Source organism: Aspergillus glaucus (assembly GCF_001890805.1).
Source record: "Aspergillus glaucus CBS 516.65 unplaced genomic scaffold ASPGLscaffold_4, whole genome shotgun sequence".
In the NCBI taxonomy this organism is placed as follows: Eukaryota; Fungi; Ascomycota; class Eurotiomycetes; order Eurotiales; family Aspergillaceae; genus Aspergillus; species Aspergillus glaucus.
In genome coordinates, this window is record NW_019170456.1 from 845,344 (window position 1) to 871,285 (window position 25,942).

The following is a 25,942-nucleotide window of genomic DNA, read 5'->3' on the forward strand; positions in this document are numbered from 1 at the left end:
AAGTACCCATGTACTGAATAAAGGTCGATGGATGGATGGCTTTGCGTTTGTCAAGTTCGAAAGAAAACAGTAACTACGGAGACAATATACGTCCGGGGTTGAGTTTTATGCTGGTGGTTCTTGACTTGTTCGCATGTCCTACGTATGATGTACACGAGCTGAGACATGAAAAATTCAAATGTCCATGACGGGAACATTGCGCGGTGATATTGTTCTGCATGTGTACTTCGTAGAATAAGCACCAAGGTTCAATAGGTGTCTCGACCTAGCTACGCAAGTGGACAGAATGTCTTACTGGGCTTATCGCAGATCAATCTGAATCCATTCCAAGTGAAATATGAAATCCGGGCCCGAAATGAAGAGCAAACAGAGCCAGCTAAAGAGAAGAAAAACCGCTGACCTGAAAAAAGCCTAACGCCGTGTAATTGAAGGATCTAGTCCCGTTTCATCATCATTAAATTTGTTCTCCTAGCAATATTCCAGAGGATATCATAGCAAATAATCACGCAGATGAAAGAAATTTAGCGGCTGTAGGAAGTATCAAAATTAGCAGTGATTCGACATGGTTCACGGACCAGTGTAGCTCACTCTTCAGCCCACTCGTTCTCACGACGGATCTGGTCTTCTTCCTCGGGAGTGAAGTCGTTCTGGATGTTGAAGGTCTTGCGGATCTCGTCGGGCGACTTGCCCTTGATCATGTTGGCGACGGTCTTGCAGCCAACGTCCAGCAATGCCTTAATATCGAGGTAGTTGGCGGCCTATGAAAGAAAATTGTTAGTTCAAGAACGTTTCCCTGTACAGATATCCAGTATGACATACCAAGATGATCTCGAAAAGCATCTCCTGGTCGACCTGCATGAACTTCTGGTCCCACTCGTCGATGTCAGTGGTCTTGCGGCGGGAGTCGTCATCGTCACCGGTGTTGGGAGGGTCGCTCTTGTGGTGGGTGCACCATTCGATCACCTTGCGCAGAACTGCCTCGTTGACCTACACCATAGAAATCAGTATTACCGCAACCGTCGACAAGGGATATGGAAGACGCACGTTGGGAATGGGGATAGCTTCGTCCGACTCGCCCAAGTCTTCGAGCATGTTCTTGATGAGGATGGAACGCTCCGCAACATCGCGCTCTAGAGGGAGAGAAACGGTTAGTCCATGGTGCATGGTGTATGGCATGCAGCGCTTTGGATCGACCACTTACCGACACTGATCTCAACGCCGTCGGAGCTGGTGAGAGTGATGGTGGATGTAGTCATTTTGATAGGTATGTTCTTTAGAGGTTCTTTAGAGGTTCTTTAGAGGGTTTCTGGAAAAAGACAGGGTCAGACTCAGTAAATGCGTGGTTGGATGACAACAAGTAGAGGCGTTTAAAGGCGGGGAAGGAGTCACTTGTACTGACAAGCTTCAAATTCGAGAAAAGTGATGGAAGAGATGAGCAGAGGGATAAGAGCAGCGGGAACAAACCTGTCGTTTATATGGTAAAACAACCTTATTTGAGAAATGAAGGAATCCGACAGAGAGTTGAAGAAAGAGAGAGTCACAATGTCGACGGAGACAGTGAAAGAGCTGGATTACCGTAATGGGTGGTAATAGATTACTAGTGAATCGGAGGCTGAAGGCGGAAAGGGTGCATTTGCCTGGTATTTGTTTGTATTACAAGGCGCCAGCAAGGCAGAATTCAGTATGTATCAAAAGAAACATGGATTTAAGTGAGAGTCAAGCATCTTTATTTGGAGCTCTTTTAGGCATGATTGAGTGACTATTGGCTGACTAGTATTACAAGTAGTTGGTGACTAAAGTACCATGTAGATATATAGCAGTATACTTTATATCTGGAGTACGACTCCATATGTAGAAGTGCTTTACTACTGGCTAATATTCCTTTTCTCTTCCATAGCCAGTGATATCACTTCTCATCCCCTCCGACGCGTCTCGCCTCAGCATTTATACTTTTTCGGGGGGAACTCGATACATTTATTTAATCCCTTTTCAACTCTTGTCGCTGTCTTATTATACATATTAATACTCCTAATATTGATTCTATCGATCCCTTTTAGTATTCGCTTCTGCCTGGCATGCAATAAGTCCCCAAATAGCTATCTGAGTCATGTGGAGGCGAACCTATTTGCTTCTACTGGTGATCCGTGTTTACTTTGCGCTGTCACCCAGTTATCTCCATCCGGACGAGAACTTTCAGGGTCCGGAGATCTTTGCAGGTTGGTTCTTTTGCTCCTGGGCCTCAGGATGATCAATATTCTCCGATTGTGCCAATGCGCGACATGCGATCCTTCTATATATGCCCCTCCCCGAGATCTCCCCCCCCCTGATCCCAAGGATGAGGCTCGATCTGCGCCGTCAAAAGAGGATACCATACTTCATGTACCGAGGCATTGGCATTTATAGCAGCTAATCCAATTCCGAAATAGGTCGCAACTTCTTCTATCCTTCCATACGACCATGGGAATTCACCTCCGATCACCCCATTCGCAGCGTCTTCCCGCTATGGCCCGTCTACGATGTGCCTATGAGCCTGCTGAAATGGTTCTACTCGGAGATGGGAACGGGGAACCCGCCCCCAGAGCTGGTTTATAATGTCATTCGAGGTGTCATGTTCTTGTTGACCTTTGTACTGGAAGATTGGGCAATCTATGAATTCGTACCGTCTCCGCGGCATCGGCGCGCAACCATCGTGCTGGTGGCCTCCTCGTATGTCACCTGGACCTATCAAACGCATACATTTTCCAATTCGATCGAGACTCTGCTGGTCGCCTGGGGACTGGTCTTGATCCGGCGCATCATTGAGAACAAGGTTGGTACTCGCAAATACCTGGCGACGCTCAGTCGACTAATCTATGCAGCGACGCTCTTCGCATTTCTCCTGCGCCGTGCTCGCATTCATCGCTGTAGCTGGCGTCTTTAATCGCATCACTTTCCCGGCCTTCCTCGTCCTTCCGGGACTCCTGCTGTTGCCGCATTTTCAGCGCAAGTCAGTACCTGCGTCCATATCTTCTCTTGCGTCTTCCCACTGACCCACAACAGACCACTCTCCATCCTCTCCTTCACCCTCTCCGGACTGTTCTTCGCTTTCATCGCAATCCTCAGCGACACAATCTTCTACAAACCCTCCGCATCCCTCCTCGAAGCCCTACGCTCCCCCATCATTACCCCTCTCAACAACTTCCTTTACAACTCCGACGCCTCAAACCTAGTCCACCATGGCCTCCACCCGCACTACCAACACTTCCTCGCCAATTTCCCCCAACTCCTAGGCCCCGCCTATATCATGATGATCGCGTCGCTGTTCACCGGCAATCACAAACGACCGTTAGCCATCCCCTCATGGGTGAAGAACATGCGCGCTGCATCTGCCATCTCCGCCACGATCCTCCTCTCTGTCTTCCCGCACCAGGAACCGCGCTTTTTGATCCCCTGCGTTCCATTACTCCTCAGCTGTTTCCATATGCAAAGTACCCGGAAGCAATCCGTGCTTCTGCAGGGAGCTTGGGTTATCTTCAATGTCGCCATGGCTGTCCTCATGGGCATCTACCACCAGGGCGGCGTGATACCGACTCAGCTCGCCATTCCCGGCATTATCGCGGACCACCGTGCAGGACAAGACGCTGGAGCTGCTACCGTCTTCTGGTGGAAAACCTACTCCCCTCCGCGATGGTTGCTAGGCGAGTCCCTCGACATCACCACAAATGACCTAATGGGTATTCCCGGCGGGGAACTAATCAATCACCTTAACCATGCCCTCCCTACATGCTCAGTCGATGCGAACAACCTAGACAAGGATAAGGGAATCTATGTGGTTGCGCCAAAATCAGCCACCTTCCTCGATCGCTACATACCTACTTCTACTCCTCAGTCCAATGAAGAAGAGGAGGATATCGAGCTCCACGAACTGTGGTACTACGAGAACCATCTCAACCTCGATGACCTGGACTTTGGTGATGATGGTGTGATTCCTACGTTATCTCGTGTCGTGGGTAGACGTGGGCTGGGTGTTTGGGCGGCTAGACGGCGGTGTTGATAAAGGACCAGACTAGCAAGTTTCTTTTCTTCTCTTTTCTTTGTCAGAGTGGACAAATTACAGATACACCATATGTTATTTAGATTTAAATATAAACTGGACATATATTTGGTTGGTTGATGGGTTCGGAATATATGCATACTGCATGCGGGAAACATGCATAGCAACCCCTCATGACCATGACAAACAATCAGCCTCGTGTGACGGTTGTAGACTTTTACTTCAAAGAAATAGAAAGAATAGGATAACAGTCAGTAAGAAGAGCATTAAACATATTGGAATCAACACTACATATTGGGCTAAATAGTAGTAGCAGAAAACACGCTAGTCAACTCATCGAATGTGGGATTTCGAAGACGCCAAGCTGTGCCGTGGCCCAATAAACAGGACAGCCGTAAAAAAAGAAATAAGAAGGCATTGAATTCTGAATCATACATGAAAGGTAGTCGTTACGAAGAGACAGGAGAAGAAAAGAACGGAAAGTTTGTCAACAACTTCCTCATCAAGAGATGGGGAAATTATAGTTCAGGGTCGTCGGGGTTCTCGAACAAGTAGTTGGCGGCAAGCTCTTCGTTTTTGTCGCAAGCAAAGTAGGCTTGGATGACCAGATCCCGCTCGAAGCCAAGACGGCAAAGCTAGAAAACTTGTCAGCGTGTAAAAACCAAGGTGAAAGGAAAACGATGGAATGCACGTACGCGCTCAATAGCATCTCTCTCCTCTTCCGTAACACTGATCGTCTGTGTACCAGGAGGAAGCACGTCTTCACCGTCTTCACTCAACAGCTGGAGGAATTGCTCTTCGTTTTGGCCAATGAGTTGCGCGATCTGAGGGTTACCAGCGGCGACCTGCTGAAGAATGGGCTCGAGCATCTGAGGCTGCTGTTGAACAAGCTGACGCAGTTGTTGGAAATGAGGGTTGTTACGAAGGAAATCGAGGTTCGGAAGCGCTTCGCCACCAGCACCAGCACCAGCACCAGCACCAGTACCAGTACCAGCACCACCGGCACGCGATCCACGTGTGCCTTCGTTACCAGCCTGGGCTGCGGCTTCAAACAGGTTGACGGGCTCGTCTTCGCCAGAAGGGGCAGCGGGGGCGGAGGGGGTTTCACCGGCAGGTTCCTGGGCGGCACGGGCGGCCGCAGCGGATTGTTGTTGTTCCTCTTGAATGTTCTCTGGGATACCCTTTTTATGATAATTAGCTTGAAGCGCGTAAGGAGAAGGGCGGTGGGAAGCAGTGAAAACATACGCTCAACAGATATTCAATCGCACGATCAGGGTTGAAAAAGGCGGCTCTCATTGCACGAGTAATGTCTTCTCTGGCGAAACCCATGCTCTCCATCTGAGCAATAACAGGTTCACTCTGCGAACCGCTGAGCAGGGCAGACGGGTCATTGAGGGCCGGGGTATCGGCTGGCGCCGGGGGAGCTCCGGCAGGAGAAGGGGTCGCAGGGACCGCCGGGGTCGAGGTGGCTGCCGACGGCGCGGGGGCAGCTGGTGCAGCTGGCGTTGAAGCGGGTGCTCTCGCAGGGGTTGATGGTGCTTGAGAAGAAACGGCGGAGGAGGAAGGAGCGGTCTTGGGCTGTAGAAGCCGTAGAGTCAATTTTCCATTCAACAATCTGAAACAGTAAAAGAATTGAAAGAATGGTTACCTTAGACACCATGCACACTATAAAACCCTTTTCCTCGATGTTATATGATTCGACGGTCTTGTCATCTTGAAGGATCTTTCCTGTAGCTGAAATCAGCGGCTGGCCTAGACTTGAGCCCACGTTGCCCAAAAAACACGGAGGAGTGAAAAATGAATCTCGCGTGAAAAGGGAACATTGCTCGACGTACCGGAATAGATGAGCTTCAACTGAGGAACCTCCCATCCTTTTTCCGTAGAAATCTTCTCCTTGACTTGTCCGACCTGATAGTAACAATCTCATTTTAGCCCCGCAATGACTGGATGCTGGCTGAGCTACAAGAGAACATCAAAACTTACCGTCTCCGATGACTCAGCATCGATGGTGAACTTTTGTTGTTTCAAATCCTGTAGACACGAAAGATTCAGGGTCAGTGATATGTCGCAGGGCGAAAGAAAAGCGAAGATGGACGGACCTTGAAGGTGAGCTTCATCTTTGCGCCACCAACAGAAAGAGGAGGGGTTGGAAAGGCAGACGGAGGATGAACGATGGGAAAAGCAACGAAGGGCAGGGAGAAATGAGAATAAAGGCAATAAGCCGACGAGAAATGACCAGTCGAGAAGATTCTTCAACGGACAAAAACTGGTGCAATAACAAGAAACGGAAAAGAAGCAGCCGCAAAAGACGATGATGAACGAATGGATATGACGCTGGCAGAAACAAGGGCGGTGACTGCACCAGCCACACTTCGCTAAGCCGCGCCACAATTTAGATAATCAATTATTTAACTAACTAACTAGTTAACTATCCCTACGAGCACGGAGTCCCCGTACATATATATTCCTTCTAATATATTTAATATGGAAACGAATATTTAATATAGCCTAACCGAGTCAGATCGATGGTCTAGATTAAGGACATAGCAACACTCGAAGAGAGAGAGAGATTCGGGCTGCACAGCGCATCGCTCTCTGTATACTCTGACAACATATCTATCACTGGGAATCAACAGACTAACCCATTGTGTGCAGATGTTTCTTTTGCACGTCAATGCCTTACCTTGACTCTGTCCGTGTACCTGCGTGTGTATTTGGTTCGTTCCGGTCTATCGGTCCTCTCCGGATTCTTCACTTCTATCGCCAATTCCCCTATGATGCATCACATCGGCCACTGGACTCATCCTACCAGCTAAACCACTGCCATGGAACAGATAAGGTACTTCTGTCCTGATTCACTAGTGCTGGATCGATTTATCGGATTCCGAAGATCATACAGAAGATAAATAGGATTGAAAACTTGACAAATTGCCGTGTTCGTGATGTGTTCCATGCAAGTACTGCCTGGTTCTGATCGGAGCTTATGGAACTGGGGGATGATACCAGCGCCCCCTGGCCCTTGGGCTCTCATCAATCTGAGATTCACATGAGTCGCGATGCCTCGAGGCAGCCCAAGTGGAAATGGATACGGCCATTGTGCGGGATTATGATTGGAAGTGAAGCACAATTGAAGTCGCACAGCATTCAGTCCTAATCGTTATACAGGCTGTCTTGTCCACACGACAGCAATTGCTATAAACTCTGACCAGTGTAATGGAAGGATGGATCAAGATCCGGATGATGATCCCGGACGCTGCCCTGATCGGTCCGGGACGATTGCCATCTATCATCCAACGATCTCATGCATCTCACATGGATGGTGTCGCGGAACCCTTTCCCCGTTTCCACTGAGTCCACTCTTTTCAGGTAGATGTATTTTATTCAGGCAAAATTGGAAACCATGCGAAGTATTAATTGTTGGCAGTTTCCGTTGCAATTCCGGTCCTACTACACATTCACCCCTCTTTACATCAATCGTTACGGTTATGACTCTTGTTTGTACATGCCCTCAGCCTTTATGACTTTTTACTTAAGCGTTTTTATCGGTTTGGCTTCTTGTTTTGCCTTTTTGGATACCCATTATACACATACCCATACGATAAACCGTTAGAAAAACAAACCATATCCAAATTATCCTACCAATATGCATACCACCGTGGCCTACTCCTTAGGAGGCACTGCCATTTCCCTTACAGTTATCACTACCATCCTTGACAGCATATGCTACGCCTGGTCTAGTTCCTCTCTTGAGTCGGCCGTTCTCGGTCTCAGCGCAGTTGGCTGCGTTGTGCTGGCCCTACTGCTCGTGCTCCAAACACGACATCCCCAAACCAAAACAAAAGCTGGGCCGTGGGGAACCTGGCAACACACTGTTCACATCCTAGTTGTTGCCTACCTCCTCCTTGCGGCAGGTACCACAGCCGGAATAATCGCAAAGAGCTTGACGACGGCGCCGGCCCAGGCACAGTTCATTACTCGCAATATCTTTTGGGCCTTTTCAGTCATTGCGCAAGCTCTCTTTTGCGGATTTCTTCTAGTACCCAGGGCAAGGCAACAAGATGAGGAGAATACCCACAGTTGGCCGCGTCCGCTGTCCCATGAGCTCGAGAGGCTAGATGAACTTCATTCGGATGAAAGAATACAAGAGCGCTCGGACTCACCATCGCCCTCGATTACAGTTGAATTCAACCGACCGTCTCTGTCCCTCAATCCTAAGACGAGCACTGATGGACTGGCGCCTGTGCGGCCACACGTGTCGAACGTGGCCACGCGCGTATCTAGTCGGTATTCAGGCAAGACACTCTTCCAGCAGGACTCAAAGCACGACTCGATCGATCTGCATGCAGGAGTTATGTCGTCGCCTTCCAAGCCTGATGTTTCTGAGGGTCGTGACACCTGTAGCGTGGCTGACCAAGAACATCAATCCACCACCACTACTACTGCCTCTACTTCCAATCCAGCACCAGAACGGACTGACTCAGATGTGAAGTCCATGGATAGTCTCTTGATCCTCCCATCTCCACCCTCACCCACAGAGCCCTCGGCCAACCTAGAGTCTATCGCGACAACCAGCATGAGACCATATCTCCCAAAACTTATTCTCCCTCCCAACGAGAAGAACATTCATCCACTCTTCCGCTCCGATAGCCCATCACCACCCCCGACACCAATGCCAGGGACGATGGTCAAAGCATCACCTGTGGCCGGGACGACCATCTCTGCAAGGACACTGAGCCGCGTACGATCATCCAACTCGCTGCGGGTAAGCAATAACGGGCGTTCTCGCTCACCATTGTTATTGGAGAGGATGAGCACGGCTGAGGAGGGCGAGTTGTCTTCTTCCTGTCCACCATCCCTTTCCTCATCAAAATCAAAACCCATGCCGGGGATTATCATGGCGGGAGATCTGCGGAAGAGTATGTTGCAGTATGAGAAGAAATATGATCTGAACGAATCGCCTCTTGAGGGTTGATTTAATTTCCTTTGTTGCTTATTTGCTTTCCTATGTGTTTCGTCTTTTGAGCAAGGAGTTGGATAATGGGCATGATTTTATTCACTGAATATATAGCGACTCTGGTATAGGAAGTAATACAAAAATATCCATAACTAATCATCATACATCATTTGATGCTTGTAGTAAGCTCAAGTGAATATTTATGTAAATCAAATAGAACTTATTGAAATGAATAAGGGCATCTATATAGTTTAGTTCATAGAGCTGTTGCTGCTTTGCCAGTAGCTAAACAACACAATCGGTCAAGTAATCACTACGCATCCCAACCATCTAGAACCCGCTCCTTGCTATCTTCCAACTTCTTCCAAATAAAAGGCTCCATTGCCTCCCTGTCCGCGTTATCAAGTAACCCCATTTTCTCCTCACTATAGAGCAGTGAGTCGCGTTGGTCTAGGGCTGTATCACCACCAAAGAACTTTGCATCCATCATTGGCCACACAGAATCAAAGGCCCAGCTCTTGCGCACGCCATAGTTGACACAGAAATTATCGCAATCCCAACTTTCCCGCAGTTTTCCAGAAAGCCGCTGCTCCTCCATCAAGTTACCGGCAGCGATAGCAATATCTTCCTGGCACTTGAGCACCCGAAGAAAGGTATCGAGACGTGGCTGATAGGTTTTTATCCAATCTGATATTTCGCGTGGCCACTCTTCGGGTATGTCCAATAGTAGTCACCAGGGTGGGCTATAGGTGAATTCTACAGGGGCGGCGTATGTGAATTCCCAGTCAATCACTGCGGCTATTTTCATGTTATCATCGAGGAGAATGTTGGTAGGGCGGAGGTCATCGCAAAAAAGCTTGAATGGGCCAGAGTCAAACGTAGTAGGATTTTGAAGACAGGACTCTTCTGCCAGTTTGTAGAATAACATTCTGGCAACGTACTTGGAGCGACAGTCCTCTTTCTGAATCAAAAGCGTCATTCCGTTGGGTTGCCAAATGAATGCACTCTGTCCTGGCCAAACTTTGATAGTACGATGAAGCAGTGGCGAAGGTCAATTGTGGGAGCAATTTGGGAGGGAAGTTCCCCAGCTGAACGAGCTCGTTCATGTTCATGGTTCATGGCCGGTGATTGATACTCCAGTCGCCATTTGTATCTCTGGCTAGCGAGCCTATCTTCTCAAAAGATGGCTTGGAGAGCTTCAGTAGAATATCAGCTACCTGACCGTAGAAAAACTCGAGTTTCTCCTCTTCAATATCCAGATTCAGGAATGGGAGTTCGCCCCGTTAATATCCAGGGGCTCTTAGTTGGGCTGTCAGATGGCACGCATGCTCCACATACTCCATAAGAATAAACGGACCTAGTCCCGCAGGACTCTCATCGCCCATGCCATAGTGAATAACGGTGGGCACAGGGATCTTCGTGTTTTGTTTCAGGAAGGTTATAACCGCAACCTCATTTCGCACCTTTTCCTCGGGAAACATCACCCTACCAGGACCAGGAAAGCGTAGGAGAGAAGAGAATCCATCTTCAAAGATCATCCAGAAACACAGGTTGAACGCTCCCACACCTTCTATCCGAGCATGGTCAACGGGTCGACTCTCGGGTCGGTAGCGTGCCATGAAATTTGTGACTGCTAGAAGCACATGGGGCTTGGTAACCTCCTTCCTCTTAAAATGATTGAATACTTTGTCGCTTTGTTCCCAAGCGACATCATCATATTCCATTCTCATAGTGGCGGTTGGACGATAGGGGGGGGGGGAGGAGGATAGGTTAAGGGAATATGCTGCGATGAAAGATGGAGATACTACTGACTAACCAAGATTATTATTCTCGAGTATTGATGCCCATTCTTTGTTTGGTGGCTGGCGCATATGCACATTTGTACAGGGGTATACTAGAACCTGGTAGTCAGATGTCCAATGAAAAAAGCTGGATTGCCTCAGAATAGTATGGATGATTGAGTTGAGAGAATACTCGAGTGTACAAATTATAATAATATTTTAACACGCAAAAAATTAGACAGATCTGTGATGCGATGTTGTCCATGCAAACATTGCTCAACTACTGTTACTACTACTGTTCCGGATGAACGACACGACTCCACCACATTGACGCTAACCTTCATTTCCCTACTCTGTTTTTTATTTTTACTCCTCTTCTTTACATTTTTATTTCTTGCTTCTTTTATATCCCTCTTTCTATTTCACATATTATACTCTTTTCTACTGCGGCGTTACTGACGGCGGCTGATCCACTTGGCCGAACCTCGTTTTTTACTTGGCTCGAGTCTTTTCTTATTTCGCGGACTTCTACTGTACTTCGCCTTCATTCATTGTCTCTTTTAAAAGCGTCCCTATACAATCCTAGGTGAGTTCCTTGCTTTTATTTTATAGTATACTTTCTTGTACTCTTCTCTCTTTCTCTATTTCCATTGTATTTGCTGCTCATCCCCCTTTTGCACGCGCGTTTCTATTCTCTACTCGGCGCTGTACATCTTTTCGTCGCATAGCATCCCAACCTTTTCTCTTCATTCCCTTCTCTTCTCCCCTTTGCTATCGTTCGCTTGAATCTATTTTGTATGATTGAGTCTCTTCTCCATTGCTTTTTCTTCTCTTTTCTCCCTGTTTTCCGTTTTCATTACTCTCTGTATGTCTCCCTCTGTTAACTTCTCAATCCCCTCAATGCGTTCTTCCTGGCTCTTTTCTGATTATTTCTTACTGCGTGTCTATAAACCTCGCCAACTCCCTATATTGCATTGATTTGTGTCATTGTGTTTGTCATCTCCTCTTACCAAGTCCGGCCTGCCGTGTGTATACTACACTGGCTTTTACTACATCTTCTTTCACCCCGGTCTCGTGACTTCTGTTCACTCTCTATTCCCGTTGATTACTTCCTCTCTCTCATCTCGTGTTTTTGTCTTTTCTTTCTCTATCTTTCTTTCTTAATTATCCTCATAAATAACCTCCGCGAACACCGGCTAATCCTTATTCTCAGCATCGCAATGGCAGGTGCCAAGCGGAAGCTTGACACCGCTCATGCTCCAGCTGCTTCCGAAGGGGCTTCACAATCCGCAAACAGTAACATTCCCTTTCCAATTTTTATTTCTCTTTCGTCAATACATGTATACAATGCTAATCTTCAGTAGATGCTCAAAATGTTCGCGTCACCAGAAGAAGCGCGGCTTCGCAGGCAAATCGCGATCCGCGTGGCAATGACAGGAACCATAACAACAGCACTACTACCTCTTCAACCAGTAATAGCAATAACAGCAACACTCCCGCTCGTCGGTCACGCATCGTCAAACTAAACACTCGTGGTGCGCTGACAAATAATGCCAATGCTAATCCAATTAATGCACGCGAGACTCGTACTTCTCGAGGACGAGCCACAGCTCTCTCATCTTCGCAGCAGCCGGAACCAGTTGCTTCTGGTCCTTCCCAGGTCCCTGAAACTCCCCGGATGAAGCGCATGAAGCGTGGCTCGGTGGCTGAGGAAACCCCTCGAACCACGAGGCAGTCCGCCAGAATCAGGGCCCTGGGCCCCAACCCACATGCCTCTTTTGATGAAGCTGTGGAAGGAAAGCCTTTAGAGCCTAGTCCAACGAAGACTTCGAGTAGCAGAACCAAGGCTGAAGATAAAGACGATGCTGCTACTGCAGCTATCACAAAATCTCCGTCCCCTGACGAGGCGGACATCTCCAAAGAATCCAAGATTGGAGACACAGATGCTCCGGAGGACCCAAAAACCGAATGGAATTCCGCCGAAGAAACACCCGACGCCAGTCTAAACAACGATGGCGCATCGACTAATGCGCAGCAAGAGATACCACCGTCGTCGCCCAGCCCATCTCAAAAGGAGCACAATTCCCCAGAAGCGGAAGTCAATGCTGTAAATGGATTAGCAGATGTGTCTCCAACAGCTTCAGACAAGAAGCCTAAGCTTGAAGAAGCTGATCTAGACCGCGCATTGGAACAGCAACTACAAAATGGCACGGCAGAGAAACATGATTCACCGTCTCCCGCGAACGCTACGGAGGAATCTAGAGTGGACGACGAATCGCGTCAGATTACCGATGTTGAGGAATCTGTCATTTCAAATGGAGTGAGGTCCACTGCCAGACCAACAACCGTCAAAGGGCGCCAAGCAGCGCGCATTGCTAGGGGTCGGGCCAAGGGCAAAGGTCGTCCAAAGGGCAAGGGGCCAGCTGCTCGCCGTGCTGCAGCCGCAGCAGCCGCAGGACGTGACCGACAAATGGAAAGTCCGGAGTTAAGGCCTGAACGCTCTCCATCCCCCTTTGCCGCCGCGCGGAAGTTACTGGACCGCAAGTTGGAGCTGGACCGCGCGTTCAAGAAAGTGGCAGCCGCACAGAGATTGGCTTTGCATGTGATGGCCGTTCGAACAGAAAATCAACTGGCTCGCGACAAGAATGCTCATCAGAAGGTGCCCGAGTTTGAAAAGCTCGAAGCGATTCTGACAGCATACCGCCAGAAAAGGCAAGACATTTTGCGTCACGAATATGAATTCCGAGTCGAGCAGGAGAATATCTTGTTCGCCTCTGAACAAGATCGCCTTGAGCAAAAGTTTCGCGTAAGCTGGGCAATGCTATGTGTGATATTTACGAGGACTAACGATGATAGGCATCTGCCCGCAATATTCAGGAGGAGCATTTTCTTGCCGCGCAAGGTGATTACATGGCTTTTGTGGAGGGCCGTCGTGCTGCAGAAGATGACGAACACACGGAGGTAGGCCTCTTGTATAGTCTGTTAAGGTGTTATGACATGCTAATGGCGCCTCTAGACGGATGGTTCAGAAACAGAGCAGTACAAGAGGCCAGTCGCTCCCCCCGCCAGGGAGTTCATACGGGGTTTCAATTCAAACCACGTGAGAGAACCTGCTGGAGCGGCAGCTTACGAACGAGCCGACACGGGATGGGAGCAGTTCATTCAACGCGTAAGACTAGGCGAAGATATCGACCCACAGATGAAGGAGATGCGGGAGACCCATGGACCGGGAGCTACTAATCAACCAGCATATGGAACATTGGAGATGTTGCTGGAGGCGACTAATGCTGTCGCCAACCAACCCACACCTGAAATCTCTGCTCCTGCTCAAACCGCGCCCGAGATGCCGGCTGTGGCTTTGTCCGCACTCGCCGATGTGGCTTCTAGCGAGGCCCCAATTAGGACCCCGCGGCCATCCATGCTTCGTACGCTCCTCCCACAACCAATGGCGGATCCACGGCCCTACATGCTACCACGACCGGGACGCCATCCCCCACCGCCGCAACCGGGGCCGGCGCGGCAACAACCCCGTCCCCTCTTGCCAGCTGGTCAGCAGATTCCGTCGATCAATGAACAATTGGGTCTTCCGGACCCTTTTGTTCCTGGCGGCGGGCCTCCTCAGCTTCCGCCTCCTCCAGGGTCTAACTTTCAACGACCCCCACCCCCGGGCTTTCTGCAGAGTAGTCCGCTTTATTTCCCGCCTCCGCATCACCCATCGGGACCTCATCCTCCATATTAGGGGACTTGCGCTTAAACAGTGCGCTTAGGGTCGAGGGTAAGCCTGACATGCTACAAGTCATGGCGTGGTGCTAACAACGGACGGAACAGGATTTGAAATCGGATACCTCGTCCCATCAGCCTCCTTGTTCCAATTGACTTCATCCATTCCGTTCTCTTTCAAAATCACGAGTACCACGATCCGTCCGGGGTGGACCTTTTGCTATTCTCTCTTTCCAGTTGATATTTCCGATCTACTACATTTGTATTACTGGGACTTGGCTAGGCGTTCTTTGGCACTTTCTTTTTTGTTTTGTGTGCATATCGAGCCCATGTCTAGTGATTGGCTACCCTTCTTTTGTTTTCTTTTTCTTTTCTGGAGCCGGAACGGTCCTGTATGATTGTTGTTATTGTTGTGCTCGCATTGTCAGCCTGTGTACATTACTCTTTAATGGATTGCAAATACCAGTACAGAGGACTCCATAGTCGTAGTGACTCAATTGTTTGTCTCCATCAATGACTCCGAATGACTCATCTGACTTGTCTTCCTGATCGGGTTTAGTCTCCCTCGGTGGGGCAAAAATGATTTCAGTCCTGTTCTTTTTTTACGGTCCATATTTGAACTCTTCAGCTCATCTATCGCTTGAATTGGATCTTTTATATTGAACATAGAGATCCTCTGTTACTCTCACTGTCGCAGTATATTACACCCTCGAGCGACAGCGCACACACAAGAACCGGTTGACCAACCCCGCCTTGCACGAACGAGCAAGAGCTTCCTTCCTTCTATACCCCGATTGATCCAGTCCAATTCGAACGAAAAAACGAACAGATTGAAATCATGTCTGTCCGCGCACAATTCGAGAATTCAAACGAGTGGGTTACCATATAAAGAAGTCGTGTTTACAGGGAGGATTGTGCTGATAATTGGTAGGGTCGGTGTCTTCTCTAGACTTACCAACTCGTACGCGCTTGTCGCTGTTGGTGCTTCAGAGAATTTTTACAGGTATTCACACTCTCTTCTAGAGGGGAATATGTGAACGGGGCTAACGAAAACAGTGTCTTCGAAGCCGAACTCCAGGACGTCATCCCCATCTGTCACGCTACGATCGCCGGTACCCGGATTATCGGCCGTCTAACAGCTGGGTACGCCTTTCCCCGTTAAAAACACGAGCATAAGAAAAAGATGTTAATAAACGAATAGAAACCGCAATGGCCTCCTCGTCCCCACAACAACCACAGACCAAGAACTGCAGCATCTGCGGAATACCCTTCCCGACCACGTCAAGATCCAACGGATAGAAGAGCGTCTCTCGGCATTGGGGAATGTCATTTGCTGCAATGACCATGTCGCCCTTGTGCATCCGGATATCGAGCGTGAGACCGAGGAAATGTATATACCCCCCCTACCTCTCCACTCTCTGTATTGTGCTATGAAGGGGATGGATGCTAATTGAGTAGAATCGCCGACGTTCTTGGCGTCGAAGTCTTCCGCCAGACCATCGCCGACAACGTCCTGACAGGCTCCTACATGGCCCTCTCCAACCAGGGCGGTATCGTCCACCCCAAGACCTCCATCCGTGACCAGGACGAACTTTCTTCCTTGCTGCAGGTGCCCCTTGTCGCTGGTAGTGTGAACCGTGGTAGCCCCGTTGTTGGTGCTGGGATGGTCGTTAACGACTGGTTGGCTGTGACTGGTCTTGATACTACTGCGACGGAGCTGAGTGTTGTTGAGAGTGTGTTCCGGTTGGGTGAGATGGGTCCTCGTGGTGTGGGTATGGGTGAGGCGAATAAGGAGAGTATCGTGGAGAGTTTCTATTAGATCCTTCACCTCTTTTTTTGTTCATGCATTCTGTCTTTTAACGGGGAATATCATTAATGCATTGATGTCTTGTCTACCATTCATGAAGTAGATAGAGCAATGAGCATCACGTCTGGACATGAGATTTGGAACCATAAGTAATAATAGTAGTATAATATAAATTATAGATATCGTAGTAAGACTCCGTACCTTCTAGACACCGGCTAGTTATACAATATGAATCCATCCCAGACATGGAATAACAAACCATGTAAATGCAAATGCGCAACCCAGGGGTATTTGAGCAATGTACCAACACAAAATCGAAACATCAATGCGACAAGATTAACAAAATATGAGGTGTTTCAAACTTTCAAACTCCAATATCAACTCTGCTCTGCTGGAATCGGTGGAGGTGGCGGCGGAGTAGGAGTAGCTTGTATTGCCTGCTTGTCCGTTGGCGTGGACTCTGCTTGTCCAGGGCTCATCGGCGGAGGAGGTGGTGGCGGCGGTGGTGTAGAGGAACGCTGTCGTTTCGAGGGTGAAGGGCTCCGTTTCCCATCCTCCTTCTCGGGGTCGTCGTCTCGCTTTCGCTTCAACGATGACCCTGGTGTCTCGGTCTCTTCGCCATCTCCGGGGGTATCTTTGCCACCTTCGTCGTCGGACATCTTTACGTCGACACCTTCATCGCTTTCGCCGTTTGCTGTGTGACCGGCTTCCTTGGTGCCTTTACCGGCCTTCTTCTCGTGTTCTCGATGCTTAACAACTGCCTTCTCAAAATACTCCTTGCAGTAATTCCTGACTTTCTTCTGTTGTTTGTCACTAATCGCTGTTGGGTCTTCGACCCGGTTGTTCTTGAAATCCGAGTTCACAAGTTTCTTCGCGACCTGTCAAAAACTTGTCAGTATACAAATGAACCAGTCAATATTCCAGGTATTCAACACTCACGTCCTTTGCATGCCGCTTCAAATCATCCCTTGGAAGCTTGTGTTTGAACTTATCGACAACATACTTGATATGGGGAAACAACTAGGGACGAATTAGTCTAGCAATATTTTTCCCGATGAAAGTAACAACTTACCGTATTCTCGTAGAGCTTTTTCTGCTTCTCCTCACTGTAGCCCTTCCACTTTGATGATCCTTCTTTCCCCTCGGGCATGAGTTTCGATGCCTGTGGCGTACCAGGTGTGGTAGTCTTCTCCTTGGGGGTGTTTTCTTTGGCATTCATGATACCATCAATGATATCCTGTAATGCCTTGTCTTTCGATTCCTTTGGAGGCGGAGGAGGCTGGGGAGCAGGTGTGGTTGGCCGTGTCCATGTTGTGTCTCCACGGGCAGAGTAGTAGTATGTCCGGCCATTGGATTCGGCCGTAAACCACCCAGGAGGCAGGGGGTTGGGTTGACGGCGAAATTGCCGCGGACGCTGGTGGTTTCTCGGACCACGATCACCGCGCGGACCACGAGGTGCATCCAGGGACCGCGACCTGGACCGGGAACGTGATCTTGATCGTCGTCGCTCATCACGGGTAGTTTCTCGTCGTCCAAATTGGTTCAGTGCTTGCGACGAGCTGTTGGGATCCCGTTTCATACGAGGAATACGATAGCCCACTTCTAGCGTCGACCATGCCTGCAAAAGTGCGGCCGCATTCTTTTCCACCCTTCCATCCCCACAGGTCGTCAACGGTTGGATAGTAGACTCAATCTTGGAGTCAATGATCTTGTTTCGTGTAAGACGAGGGAACTTGTCCAAGATATCCATGATCTGCAGGGCCACATTGTGGTCATCCTTCCACATAGCGAGCTGCGAGTTCAAGATTTGGTAACCATGCATCTTCACAACACGATTGCGAACCCGCTCATCTTCACACCGTTGAATCCGTCCTAGCAATTTGACTGCAATCCATTTCTCCTGGCACTGCATCAATGCAGCCATTACCTTCGTCACCCCATTCTCCTCCAGAGATTTCGGTTGCACGCTGTCCACATACTCCTCATCAGCTTCGCCCATTTTCTTCTTACGCGGCCGCTTGGCGACGGCGGTGTCCCAGCCATCCGCATCGTCAATACCCAGAGCCTCGATAGTTGCATTGGACAGCTTCGTCGCACGTTCGGTTTGTGTCCGTCCTCCGATGAAGCCCGTACAATTCGGTTCTCCGCAGTAACAGGGTTGAGGGTCGGCTCCGTAACGGTCAACGTTATAGTTGAAAACGAGTTCCTCTCCAGCCTGAATAAAACGTTCCGCGAAAATGCCCATTCGAAGCTTTTCTCCCACGACCCACTTATCGACATAGCAGTTGGGATTGCACGAATGATTGCAAAACCGGCCCAAATTACCCTTCTTTGTCGCATCAACAAATTCGCCCTTATTGAGGGACATGAAATAGAAATGCTTGATCCCCTCCTCATCGTACTGTCGCATGCGCCGCCGGAAATTCCCCTCGTTGATCACCTCTCCGATGTACTCGAAAATAAACTGGTGCGGTCGCAGGTCGGACTCAGCACGGAGGCCAAACCCCTTCTTGTCGGTTTTGATGACGGCCACATTCGCATATTCTCTTCGCTGGAATCGTTGATTTTGGCATTCGGGGCCACAGCTGCAATCATTTACACATTCAATCTTGGTCGCGCGGTTGATACAATCCGAGTCTTCACCACATGCGTTGTTTTTGCCAACTGTCGAGTCTGAAAGGCATTGTTAGAATACGAAATGGGTGCGCCATGAAAATGATTTGAGATGATAAAAAATAATGTAGAGAATCCGAGACACCCATAAATGCGGTTGTTCTCCAAATTCTGAGAGCCGGGCACAAAGGAACAGGAAAAGAGCTTACCCCATTCTTCCACACAGTCACACTCCATAGCATGTTCCGTATAACCCATATATTTGTTGGCGTACGTGCACGTCTTCATCACCTCAAAGGTCGACCTGGCCTCCCCCGTACTATCCGGCAGATCCGAGAATAGCTGAGGAGGCCGTGGCACAACCTTTTGCGAGGAGCTGCGTGCCAGCTTGGGCGGCTCACCAGGCTCGAGCCGGACCGTAATGTCACCCCCAACCTTTTCCTCCTCATCTGCATCTTTGTCTTCACGTCCTTCTCCTTCTTCCTTCTTGACGGGCGATTGTAACTGACTTCGAGATTTGACTTCGGGGGCGGATCCGTTGGCAAGCAATTTCTCCTCCTCTTCCTCGTTTTTGACTGCGCCGCTGCCGTTGACGACGGGCGACGTAGCACCACCATCATTGTGTTCTAACTTCATGGCGGTCACGGCATTCGCTACGGTTTCAGACTGGCTGTCCGCGTTGTCATGGGAGGACATGACGCCACGGACGAAACGCGCAGTCGAGGAGAACTGGGATAAAGAGGACGACGCGCGGAACCGCAGTGGGAAGGAGTGGAGATCGATAACAAACGGAGCTGAGCGGAGGACACTAAATAGGGGGGATCAAAAGAACGGAATGGGAGCAAAGGAGAGCAAAAGAAGAGATGATGGTGGTTAGAGAGAGGAAAAGAAAGAATAGAGAGAGTAGTTGAGGGAGAGGAAAGAGGAAGGAAGATGGAGCAGTCGAGACAGTCCAGTCTCACTTTTTTTTTTTCCGGCGGGCGCCAAGACAGATCAGGAAAGAAGAGAAGGGATTATTATGGCACAGTAGTATGTCAATTTCTGCATTAAATACTTTTCTCTAGCTGGACTGCAAGTCAGAAAGCACAATAGAACCGAGAAGCAGAGCGAATACAGAATATATATGTCCCCTCTCCCCCTGGTCTGGGAATTGACCGGTCGGGGCTGACCAGACAGTGACATCGTACACAAACACAGCATTTCTGGATCCGTTCGCAGGGACGGATTGACCCCAACAGTTTCCCCTCACCGCCCACCCAGGGCGAGTGGGAGTGTGGGAGGGAGTCAACAGGAAGGTTGGCAGACACTGTCACCACCCACGACGCCAGATGGTGTACAGAGTACAGAATAGAAAGAGAGAGTAGAAGCTGTGCAGCAGCAGCAGCAGGACCCTGTAGATATCGGTCGGATTTGATCAAGTCTCCAAGAAAATCCCGAGTCCCCGGGGGGAAACACCACCGGTACTCTGTACACACTGACTTTTGCACCCATCCTTCTTACGTGACTCCAGTCAGATGTACTCTGTATGTAGTCTTGTGTCCATTCTCATCTCTAGTGGTGACTTCGTACTGGAACCCCGATTAGATAGAGGATAAATGCGACCCAGTATCCAGAACCAGTGATGTCTTTCGAATAACCAATGCGGTCAGCTCAAGTCGAGATTTATGTTACCCTGCGAGAAGAATGAGTTTAGTCTTCATGGGTTTCTTTCTGATTACCAGAGGGTTGCGAAAAAAGAGTCAGGCTTTTGAAGCATAGTGACGAGTATCAGTCGTATTAGTCATTTTCATTCCAGCTAGAAGACCAGAGACCAGGGAGAAGCCAGATTTTGGTTTTATCAGACTCTCTCAACCATCCCCACGTTCATGGCCATACTCCGCAAAGTACTCACCAGAAAGGGAGTGTATCGGAGAGTATGGGGGAAAGTGATGAGTAAATAATAACAGATGCGCATTGGCTGGCTGAATAGTCAACCGTTGCATATCAGATCATCCCGAATCCAGCTTATGATAGGCCATAAAAGCACACAAAGATGAATCCCGTGGTGGGATGGATCTAACCAGATATCGGACACCCGGTAAGATCAGCACGGCATTGAAAGTTGAAAGAGAGTAAGATTATAATCGACTGAGCATATCAGAAATTCCGGTTTTTTTCCTTTTTTTTTTTTTTTTTTTTTTTTTAGGTCAATGCTCGAAAAGACCACTCGGGGCGGTTAGCGATTGGATGAGACGACCTCATTTTCGAACTGCTGCTGGGCCGGATGCAAACATGAAAAGAAAAGATCCTGCATTTGAAGAATTGATTATAGAATAAACGTGTGTTGTTCCGTGGTAATCCGGAGGAGTCGCAGATATTGAGAAAGAAGGCGGTTAGATGACGCATCTCCCACGATGTAACTGTACTCGTACAGCGTACCAGCTGTCATAGAGACAAAGAACGAGACTAAAAAGGAATTTCTTCGAAAGGATAGTCATATTAATCTGAGATGAATGCAGCTAGCGCAGCGAGGATGCGGGTTTCAGCGAAAGCCAGGATGTTTTTCCTTTCTTCGACAGCGCCATCTGTGCGCCAGTCGACAAAGCTAGCACATAGTTACTCAAGTAGGAAAGTTGCATCTTTAGTTGCAGTGAAGGCGATTCAGTTTATCGATTTAAACGATCCCATTGCTGCGAGTCTGGTTTGGAAAAAGAAAAGAGGCAGCAAAAAAATGGTGGTGGTGGTGGTAGTGGTGGCTAGTATCATTGAGAGAGGATATGAGAGAAGTCCCGGTAATAACAACACCGTAAGATACTGTACCGGACGTGAAATACCGTTGGTAATATATTCTCGGTACCTACGGGTACCTCCGCTCAGGTACCATGGCTGTGGGGAATCCACCCCGGTTAGCACTGGCCACAAAGTCTCCGATACTGGTGCGGCAGCAGGTACTTTTACTGTACCGGTATCGTTCCCACTGCGTAACGGAATTATTCATCGTGGACCAATCAACGTCGCGGGATCAGCTGATCGTTCTTCTACTTTGCACATCCAAGAAAATAATAACACCCACCTACAGCCACACTCACCCACAGAGACGGAAGGACAAAAAGGCAAAGACAGACAGATATGGACAGGAGTGGGGTCTTACTTCTGATCTGAATTTCGCGTGATGCTACCACAAGCCGGCAGAGAAGCGCTCCAATCGCGATTACTATCGATCAAATTCAATGCAAGCGAGGATTAATCCGTATACCTATCTACTATACAATCGATCCGTCAAGTCAAATTCTCTGCGGAATTGAATTTTCTAGGCTACTAAAGGATTTGGAGCTGCAGTGGTTAGCCTACAGAGCCGTACTACTTTTGCCATCTTGGGTCCTTCTGGTGAAATCGACTGGCTGTCACAAATACTGAAATGGCATCTCTCGGACCAACTGTTCATTCACGGGCTTATTTATGATCCTGGTACGCCCCTCAATATTACCGAGTACGCCCTTTTGACAAGGGTGGGATGTCACCAAGGACCAATGATAGAGGTCTCAAAATTGGTTTTGGTTGACTCTCTGCATGGGATTTATCATCTTCTACGTGCCTTGAGGTCCAGTCCTTGTGAGGCCTACAAGTTACGCCGCGCTCATCTCCGGAAATGCAAAAAATACGAGGTACTACTCTGCACAAGAATACTTTTTGCCCCAGCCTCCTGGACGATCGTGATCACACACGTCGTTTGTCCGCTTGTCGCCGGTCTGCGGTGGGTCTGTTCGACGGTTTCAACTCCACTAACCGTGCTTGCTGACGATTATCATTGACAGTTTGACTGTCCCGTCGGGTACGTTTCCTTAGGACGAATGCTGTCAGCCAGTCATTGCGGAATCTCGTTCCACTATTATCAATGGGGCCAATGATGTTAGTCTTTGAATTTGATACTAGCACTCGTACAGAAAAGTACGGAATACGAAATACATGATTAATCCCGCTTCCCACGGAGTACAGAAGCACCGCGGAAGAAAAAAAAAATTTTTTTAATAAAAAATTAGAGAGGCCACCTGAGGGGATCGTCTGCGCTACTACTCCGTACAGTAGCATCGTACGGAGCGTATCAGATTCAACAAGGGTCGAAGAACTTCCCATTTACTTGGTGCTCAAGCTCTCCATCTTCCACTGCACAGCAAACTTGTCCATGGTTCAGTTTAATGCTTACTCTTCCACTCTGTATAATTGTTTAACCCTAAAGACAAATATGTCATCTATTCAATGGTCACTGGTCCATTTCTACTTTTGGTAAACCTAGATACTACGCCAGTAGCTAAAGTAGAGCTAAATCCTGCAAAGATTTGGGGATACTCTGCCTCAGGACGCTGTACAATGCTTAATGCTGCGACCTCAGAGACCAACGATTCCTTTCTAATTTGACCGGGGAATTTCAATTTCTGGCGGCCAAATGGAGGACCCTAGTTCTTCGCTTATGTGGCTAAACCCCATTTGTCATGCCACTGAATCTCAGGACTTTGTTTACGAGGATCCTGATCCTGAGACAGGCCCTTCTCTCGTGCGGTCATTGGGCGAGGTTAGACGCATTGGACGAGCTTCTCCCAGGTACGTGAGACTGGGACTGCTATCACAAAAAGGGCTAATGGTCACTTTCTGGTCAACACGTCCATGTGAACAAGTACCCTGTATTTTAGGACTCCAATCTTGTGCTCTTCTGACTCCCTTGACAGGATAAACTATAATTCTAAATCACGGCATTTCTGGATCCGTGTCAAGGCTACAGAAATCCATGAAAGCCTCCAACTGTGGACCCAGAATGACAAGATATCCTGGTATTTGTCTGGCTGTTTGCCGGTACCGGAGCTCGTGAATCCCAAATCTTTTGTTTTTACCAGTTTATCGTATCTATTATCCCTCTGTGCTGACATATGTTAATGCTGATTTGCAACACCACTAGCCGTTCAATACTTTCAGCCTCCGTACGCTCTATCTTCTAAAGAGCCGACTTAAGCATTCGATCTGGCTACTAAGACCAGCCACAAGTAGTATTAGAGACGGGATGGAGCGGCAGCTGAGCCCATTTGTACGAGGATTTGCAGCTGTGGTTGGTCGGTGGCTCACCAACCATCCAGCTAGTCATAATTCTGGATTGGACCAAGCAGGAGAACAACCGAGTGGTAGGTGAGATCAAAGTCTTTTGCCGTGACTCTCTGGACGGCAAATGCTATTGCAGACAGAGGTACGTTTCAATTGCACTTTCTGGTTGGTTAGATGGGAGATTAACTATATATCTTTTCTACTATAGGCTATCTTCCCGGTTCCATTAGGAACACCGCAACGGATACCAATCACACGGTGTCAGCTCTTTGGGTCGGCCTTGTTCCCAGGCCCGCAGTGGTGGTGATCTCCTATATTTCTCTGTGGATGAGCTTTGTGTTTCAATACAGGCGATGGGGCTAGTTCCTGCGTAACGGGTCAGGATACAACTGGATTGCCATTGCTCTCAAACTTATAGCTAGCAACACACAAATCAAATGCTAGCTTCGTTTTTATGAATGCAAGATCAAATGCCGCTTTGTCCTAAAAAGGCATTTGTAGATATGGTTTAGCCGGGGTGGTCACACGTGACACCGGGCATCGTCCGACGCGAGATCCTCTCGTTCGCACTTGGCAAGTCGACGCGCTTTCGAGTATCGCCGGTTGAGCGATCAGAACCAGCGCTGGGTTGATCATGCAGATACTCTATCTGAAAACGCAAATATGCTCGAATTACTTACTCTCCATGAAAGGATGACCGTTAACGCGGGCGATTATCACCTGCGACTTTCAGCTGTGGTGGTGACTGAACGACCTCTCGGAAGGCCGATTATTTTCCTTATCCACCACCACTACCGCCAGTGGGGCAGTTTGACTGGGCCAGAGGCCTCTACGGACTCCTCAGCACTCAATACACGCAGGACTGTTCGATTTAGTCGTTGAACCTGCATTGTTTTCCGCCTATCAGAGCCTGGTTGGCGGCCATGATATATGTACATTAAACCACACCCACGCCGGTCCTCAGTCAGCGCCAATGCAGGAGGAAAAAAATAAAAAATAAAATAAAAAGGCAACGGGGTATTTACGGTGTTCAATACGGTACTATTTTATGACCCATGCTGTACTCTGTGGCGTGCGTGTGTATGGGGGCCGAGGCTGAGGAAGAGATTCCTGTTGCGTCGCCTGCGATATCTCTGTTTTCTTAAGCCTCTATCAGGAAAAGAGAAAAGAGAGGATAAAAAAAAAAAGGAATACGGCCCATTACGGACCTGTATCAAGATTACGGCCATTGACAGACAGGTTGTTTGAGGATCATTTCCTCGCGGCAGAAGCTTTGACGCTTGGGACCATCTGAAACCATCGTCTTTTGGCTTCTGCGGCCCCAAGCTTGCCGGGCCCGCAATCGGATTCCCGTTCAGAGTGCGGTGCGATGGCGAGTATAGAGTCTGCTCGACAGATCAAGCCAATGCCCAGCCAGTCCCTACAGTTTTTCTCCTTCCCTCGCCCTTTTTTCCTCTCTTTTTTTATCTGCATGCCGGACCTGCGCGATATCGAATGAGAAGTCCCGGTGGCCAAATATTCTCCTGGAGAGTGTGTTCGGTTACTATAAAATTTTTTTTTTTTTTTTTTTTTTTTTTTTTTTCCTTTTCCTCTTTGCTTTTCTTGAATGAAGCTGGTCTTGGTTTAGCGATCATCTAAATCGCTGAAACCGTCGGTTTCCGGATATTTCACCCACTCGATCTCGACGTTTCTTTTGCAATTATCGCAATTGTTCTTGTGTTGCGCTTTCCTTCTCCCCCTCCCTCTTCATGAAGAGCAGGACTCATACATAGAAACCACCACCATCCCCGACCCCCTCTGTGGGCATGGGTTTTGAGTCCTTCTTTCTACTCTTCTTCCTCTCTACTATCTATCTAGAGCGAGATTGAGTACGATTCGACTTCCTCCATGTTCCCTGTTGGCCCGATGTGCAGTCCCTCTCAAAATCTCTTTCTTTCCGGACGGCGGTTACTTTGATTTTACTC

General features: G+C 48.6%; 9 protein-coding genes across 9 annotated transcripts; 5 read left to right on the top strand and 4 right to left on the bottom strand.

The window, feature by feature from the left end:
• Window positions 1-90: 90 nt before the first annotated feature.
• On the bottom strand, window positions 91-1,696 carry skpA (SCF ubiquitin ligase subunit skpA). Its single transcript, XM_022545872.1, has 6 exons — window positions 1,465-1,696; window positions 1,202-1,306; window positions 1,045-1,130; window positions 820-987; window positions 589-758; window positions 91-528 (listed from the first exon to the last, which is right to left on the bottom strand). Exons 2-6 carry the CDS (start codon window positions 1,254-1,256, stop codon window positions 522-524), a joined length of 486 nt encoding a protein of 161 aa, XP_022403899.1. The 5' UTR covers window positions 1,257-1,306; window positions 1,465-1,696; the 3' UTR covers window positions 91-521.
• A 411-nt stretch (window positions 1,697-2,107) lies between these two features.
• On the top strand, window positions 2,108-4,033 carry smp3 (glycosylphosphatidylinositol-alpha 1,2 mannosyltransferase smp3; the record flags this gene model as incomplete). The annotated part of the gene is made up of 4 exons (XM_022540149.1): window positions 2,108-2,216; window positions 2,427-2,809; window positions 2,859-2,986; window positions 3,040-4,033. 4 exons carry the CDS (start codon window positions 2,108-2,110, stop codon window positions 4,031-4,033), a joined length of 1,614 nt encoding a protein of 537 aa, XP_022403900.1.
• Window positions 4,034-4,551: 518 nt separating this feature from the next.
• Window positions 4,552-6,150, bottom strand: ASPGLDRAFT_23245 (putative UV excision repair protein (RadW); the record flags this gene model as incomplete). The annotated part of the gene is made up of 7 exons (XM_022543261.1): window positions 4,552-4,668; window positions 4,729-5,214; window positions 5,279-5,611; window positions 5,682-5,761; window positions 5,869-5,941; window positions 6,017-6,064; window positions 6,133-6,150. 7 exons carry the CDS (start codon window positions 6,148-6,150, stop codon window positions 4,552-4,554), a joined length of 1,155 nt encoding a protein of 384 aa, XP_022403901.1.
• A 1,220-nt stretch (window positions 6,151-7,370) lies between these two features.
• ASPGLDRAFT_1143529 (uncharacterized protein) lies at window positions 7,371-9,144 on the top strand. The gene is made up of 2 exons (XM_022539624.1): window positions 7,371-7,952; window positions 8,001-9,144. Exons 1-2 carry the CDS (start codon window positions 7,677-7,679, stop codon window positions 9,003-9,005), a joined length of 1,281 nt encoding a protein of 426 aa, XP_022403902.1. The 5' UTR covers window positions 7,371-7,676; the 3' UTR covers window positions 9,006-9,144.
• A 127-nt stretch (window positions 9,145-9,271) lies between these two features.
• Window positions 9,272-10,606, bottom strand: ASPGLDRAFT_72499 (uncharacterized protein; the record flags this gene model as incomplete). The annotated part of the gene is made up of 4 exons (XM_022549616.1): window positions 9,272-9,693; window positions 9,748-9,944; window positions 10,123-10,231; window positions 10,322-10,606. The coding sequence occupies 4 exons, from the start codon at window positions 10,604-10,606 to the stop codon at window positions 9,301-9,303; spliced, it is 984 nt and encodes a 327-aa protein (XP_022403903.1). The 3' UTR covers window positions 9,272-9,300.
• Window positions 10,607-11,988: 1,382 nt separating this feature from the next.
• Window positions 11,989-14,507, top strand: ASPGLDRAFT_23249 (uncharacterized protein; the record flags this gene model as incomplete). The annotated part of the gene is made up of 4 exons (XM_022543262.1): window positions 11,989-12,064; window positions 12,133-13,574; window positions 13,625-13,729; window positions 13,785-14,507. The coding sequence occupies 4 exons, from the start codon at window positions 11,989-11,991 to the stop codon at window positions 14,505-14,507; spliced, it is 2,346 nt and encodes a 781-aa protein (XP_022403904.1).
• A 594-nt stretch (window positions 14,508-15,101) lies between these two features.
• ASPGLDRAFT_43725 (translation initiation factor 6) lies at window positions 15,102-16,381 on the top strand. The gene is made up of 5 exons (XM_022545874.1): window positions 15,102-15,361; window positions 15,420-15,491; window positions 15,545-15,631; window positions 15,690-15,878; window positions 15,947-16,381. Exons 1-5 carry the CDS (start codon window positions 15,327-15,329, stop codon window positions 16,305-16,307), a joined length of 744 nt encoding a protein of 247 aa, XP_022403905.1. The 5' UTR covers window positions 15,102-15,326; the 3' UTR covers window positions 16,308-16,381.
• A 38-nt stretch (window positions 16,382-16,419) lies between these two features.
• On the bottom strand, window positions 16,420-19,883 carry set2 (SET and WW domain protein). Its single transcript, XM_022545875.1, has 4 exons — window positions 19,118-19,883; window positions 17,368-18,968; window positions 17,235-17,315; window positions 16,420-17,173 (listed from the first exon to the last, which is right to left on the bottom strand). Exons 1-4 carry the CDS (start codon window positions 19,602-19,604, stop codon window positions 16,673-16,675), a joined length of 2,670 nt encoding a protein of 889 aa, XP_022403906.1. The 5' UTR covers window positions 19,605-19,883; the 3' UTR covers window positions 16,420-16,672.
• Window positions 19,884-21,091: 1,208 nt separating this feature from the next.
• On the top strand, window positions 21,092-23,097 carry ASPGLDRAFT_80092 (uncharacterized protein). Its single transcript, XM_022550055.1, has 4 exons — window positions 21,092-21,693; window positions 22,202-22,641; window positions 22,703-22,719; window positions 22,832-23,097. Exons 1-4 carry the CDS (start codon window positions 21,397-21,399, stop codon window positions 22,855-22,857), a joined length of 780 nt encoding a protein of 259 aa, XP_022403907.1. The 5' UTR covers window positions 21,092-21,396; the 3' UTR covers window positions 22,858-23,097.
• Window positions 23,098-25,942: the final 2,845 nt, after the last annotated feature.

What these genes read in the sequence shown, in the direction of transcription:
- skpA (XM_022545872.1), bottom strand. Translation starts at nt 1,256, where the DNA reads ATGACTACATCCACCATCACTCTCACCAGCTCCGACGGCGTTGAGATC. An exon ending in CGGCGTTGAGATCAGTGTCG is followed by an intron (nt 1,131 to 1,201) that starts GTAAGTGGTCGA and finishes CTCTCCCTCTAG; the next exon opens with AGCGCGATGTTGCGGAGCGT. An exon ending in AAGCTATCCCCATTCCCAAC is followed by an intron (nt 988 to 1,044) that starts GTGCGTCTTCCA and finishes TCTATGGTGTAG; the next exon opens with GTCAACGAGGCAGTTCTGCG.
- ASPGLDRAFT_1143529 (XM_022539624.1), top strand. Translation starts at nt 7,677, where the DNA reads ATGCATACCACCGTGGCCTACTCCTTAGGAGGCACTGCCATTTCCCTT. An exon ending in TCCTTGCGGCAGGTACCACA is followed by an intron (nt 7,953 to 8,000) that starts GCCGGAATAATC and finishes GCCCAGGCACAG; the next exon opens with TTCATTACTCGCAATATCTT.
- ASPGLDRAFT_43725 (XM_022545874.1), top strand. Translation starts at nt 15,327, where the DNA reads ATGTCTGTCCGCGCACAATTCGAGAATTCAAACGA. An exon ending in CAATTCGAGAATTCAAACGA is followed by an intron (nt 15,362 to 15,419) that starts GTGGGTTACCAT and finishes GATAATTGGTAG; the next exon opens with GGTCGGTGTCTTCTCTAGAC. An exon ending in GAGCGTGAGACCGAGGAAAT is followed by an intron (nt 15,879 to 15,946) that starts GTATATACCCCC and finishes CTAATTGAGTAG; the next exon opens with AATCGCCGACGTTCTTGGCG.
- set2 (XM_022545875.1), bottom strand. Translation starts at nt 19,604, where the DNA reads ATGTCCTCCCATGACAACGCGGACAGCCAGTCTGAAACCGTAGCGAAT. An exon ending in TGACTGTGTGGAAGAATGGG is followed by an intron (nt 18,969 to 19,117) that starts GTAAGCTCTTTT and finishes AATGCCTTTCAG; the next exon opens with ACTCGACAGTTGGCAAAAAC. An exon ending in TGAAGCGGCATGCAAAGGAC is followed by an intron (nt 17,174 to 17,234) that starts GTGAGTGTTGAA and finishes AGTTTTTGACAG; the next exon opens with GTCGCGAAGAAACTTGTGAA.
- ASPGLDRAFT_80092 (XM_022550055.1), top strand. Translation starts at nt 21,397, where the DNA reads ATGAATGCAGCTAGCGCAGCGAGGATGCGGGTTTCAGCGAAAGCCAGG. An exon ending in GTCCCGGTAATAACAACACC is followed by an intron (nt 21,694 to 22,201) that starts GTAAGATACTGT and finishes TGAATTTTCTAG; the next exon opens with GCTACTAAAGGATTTGGAGC.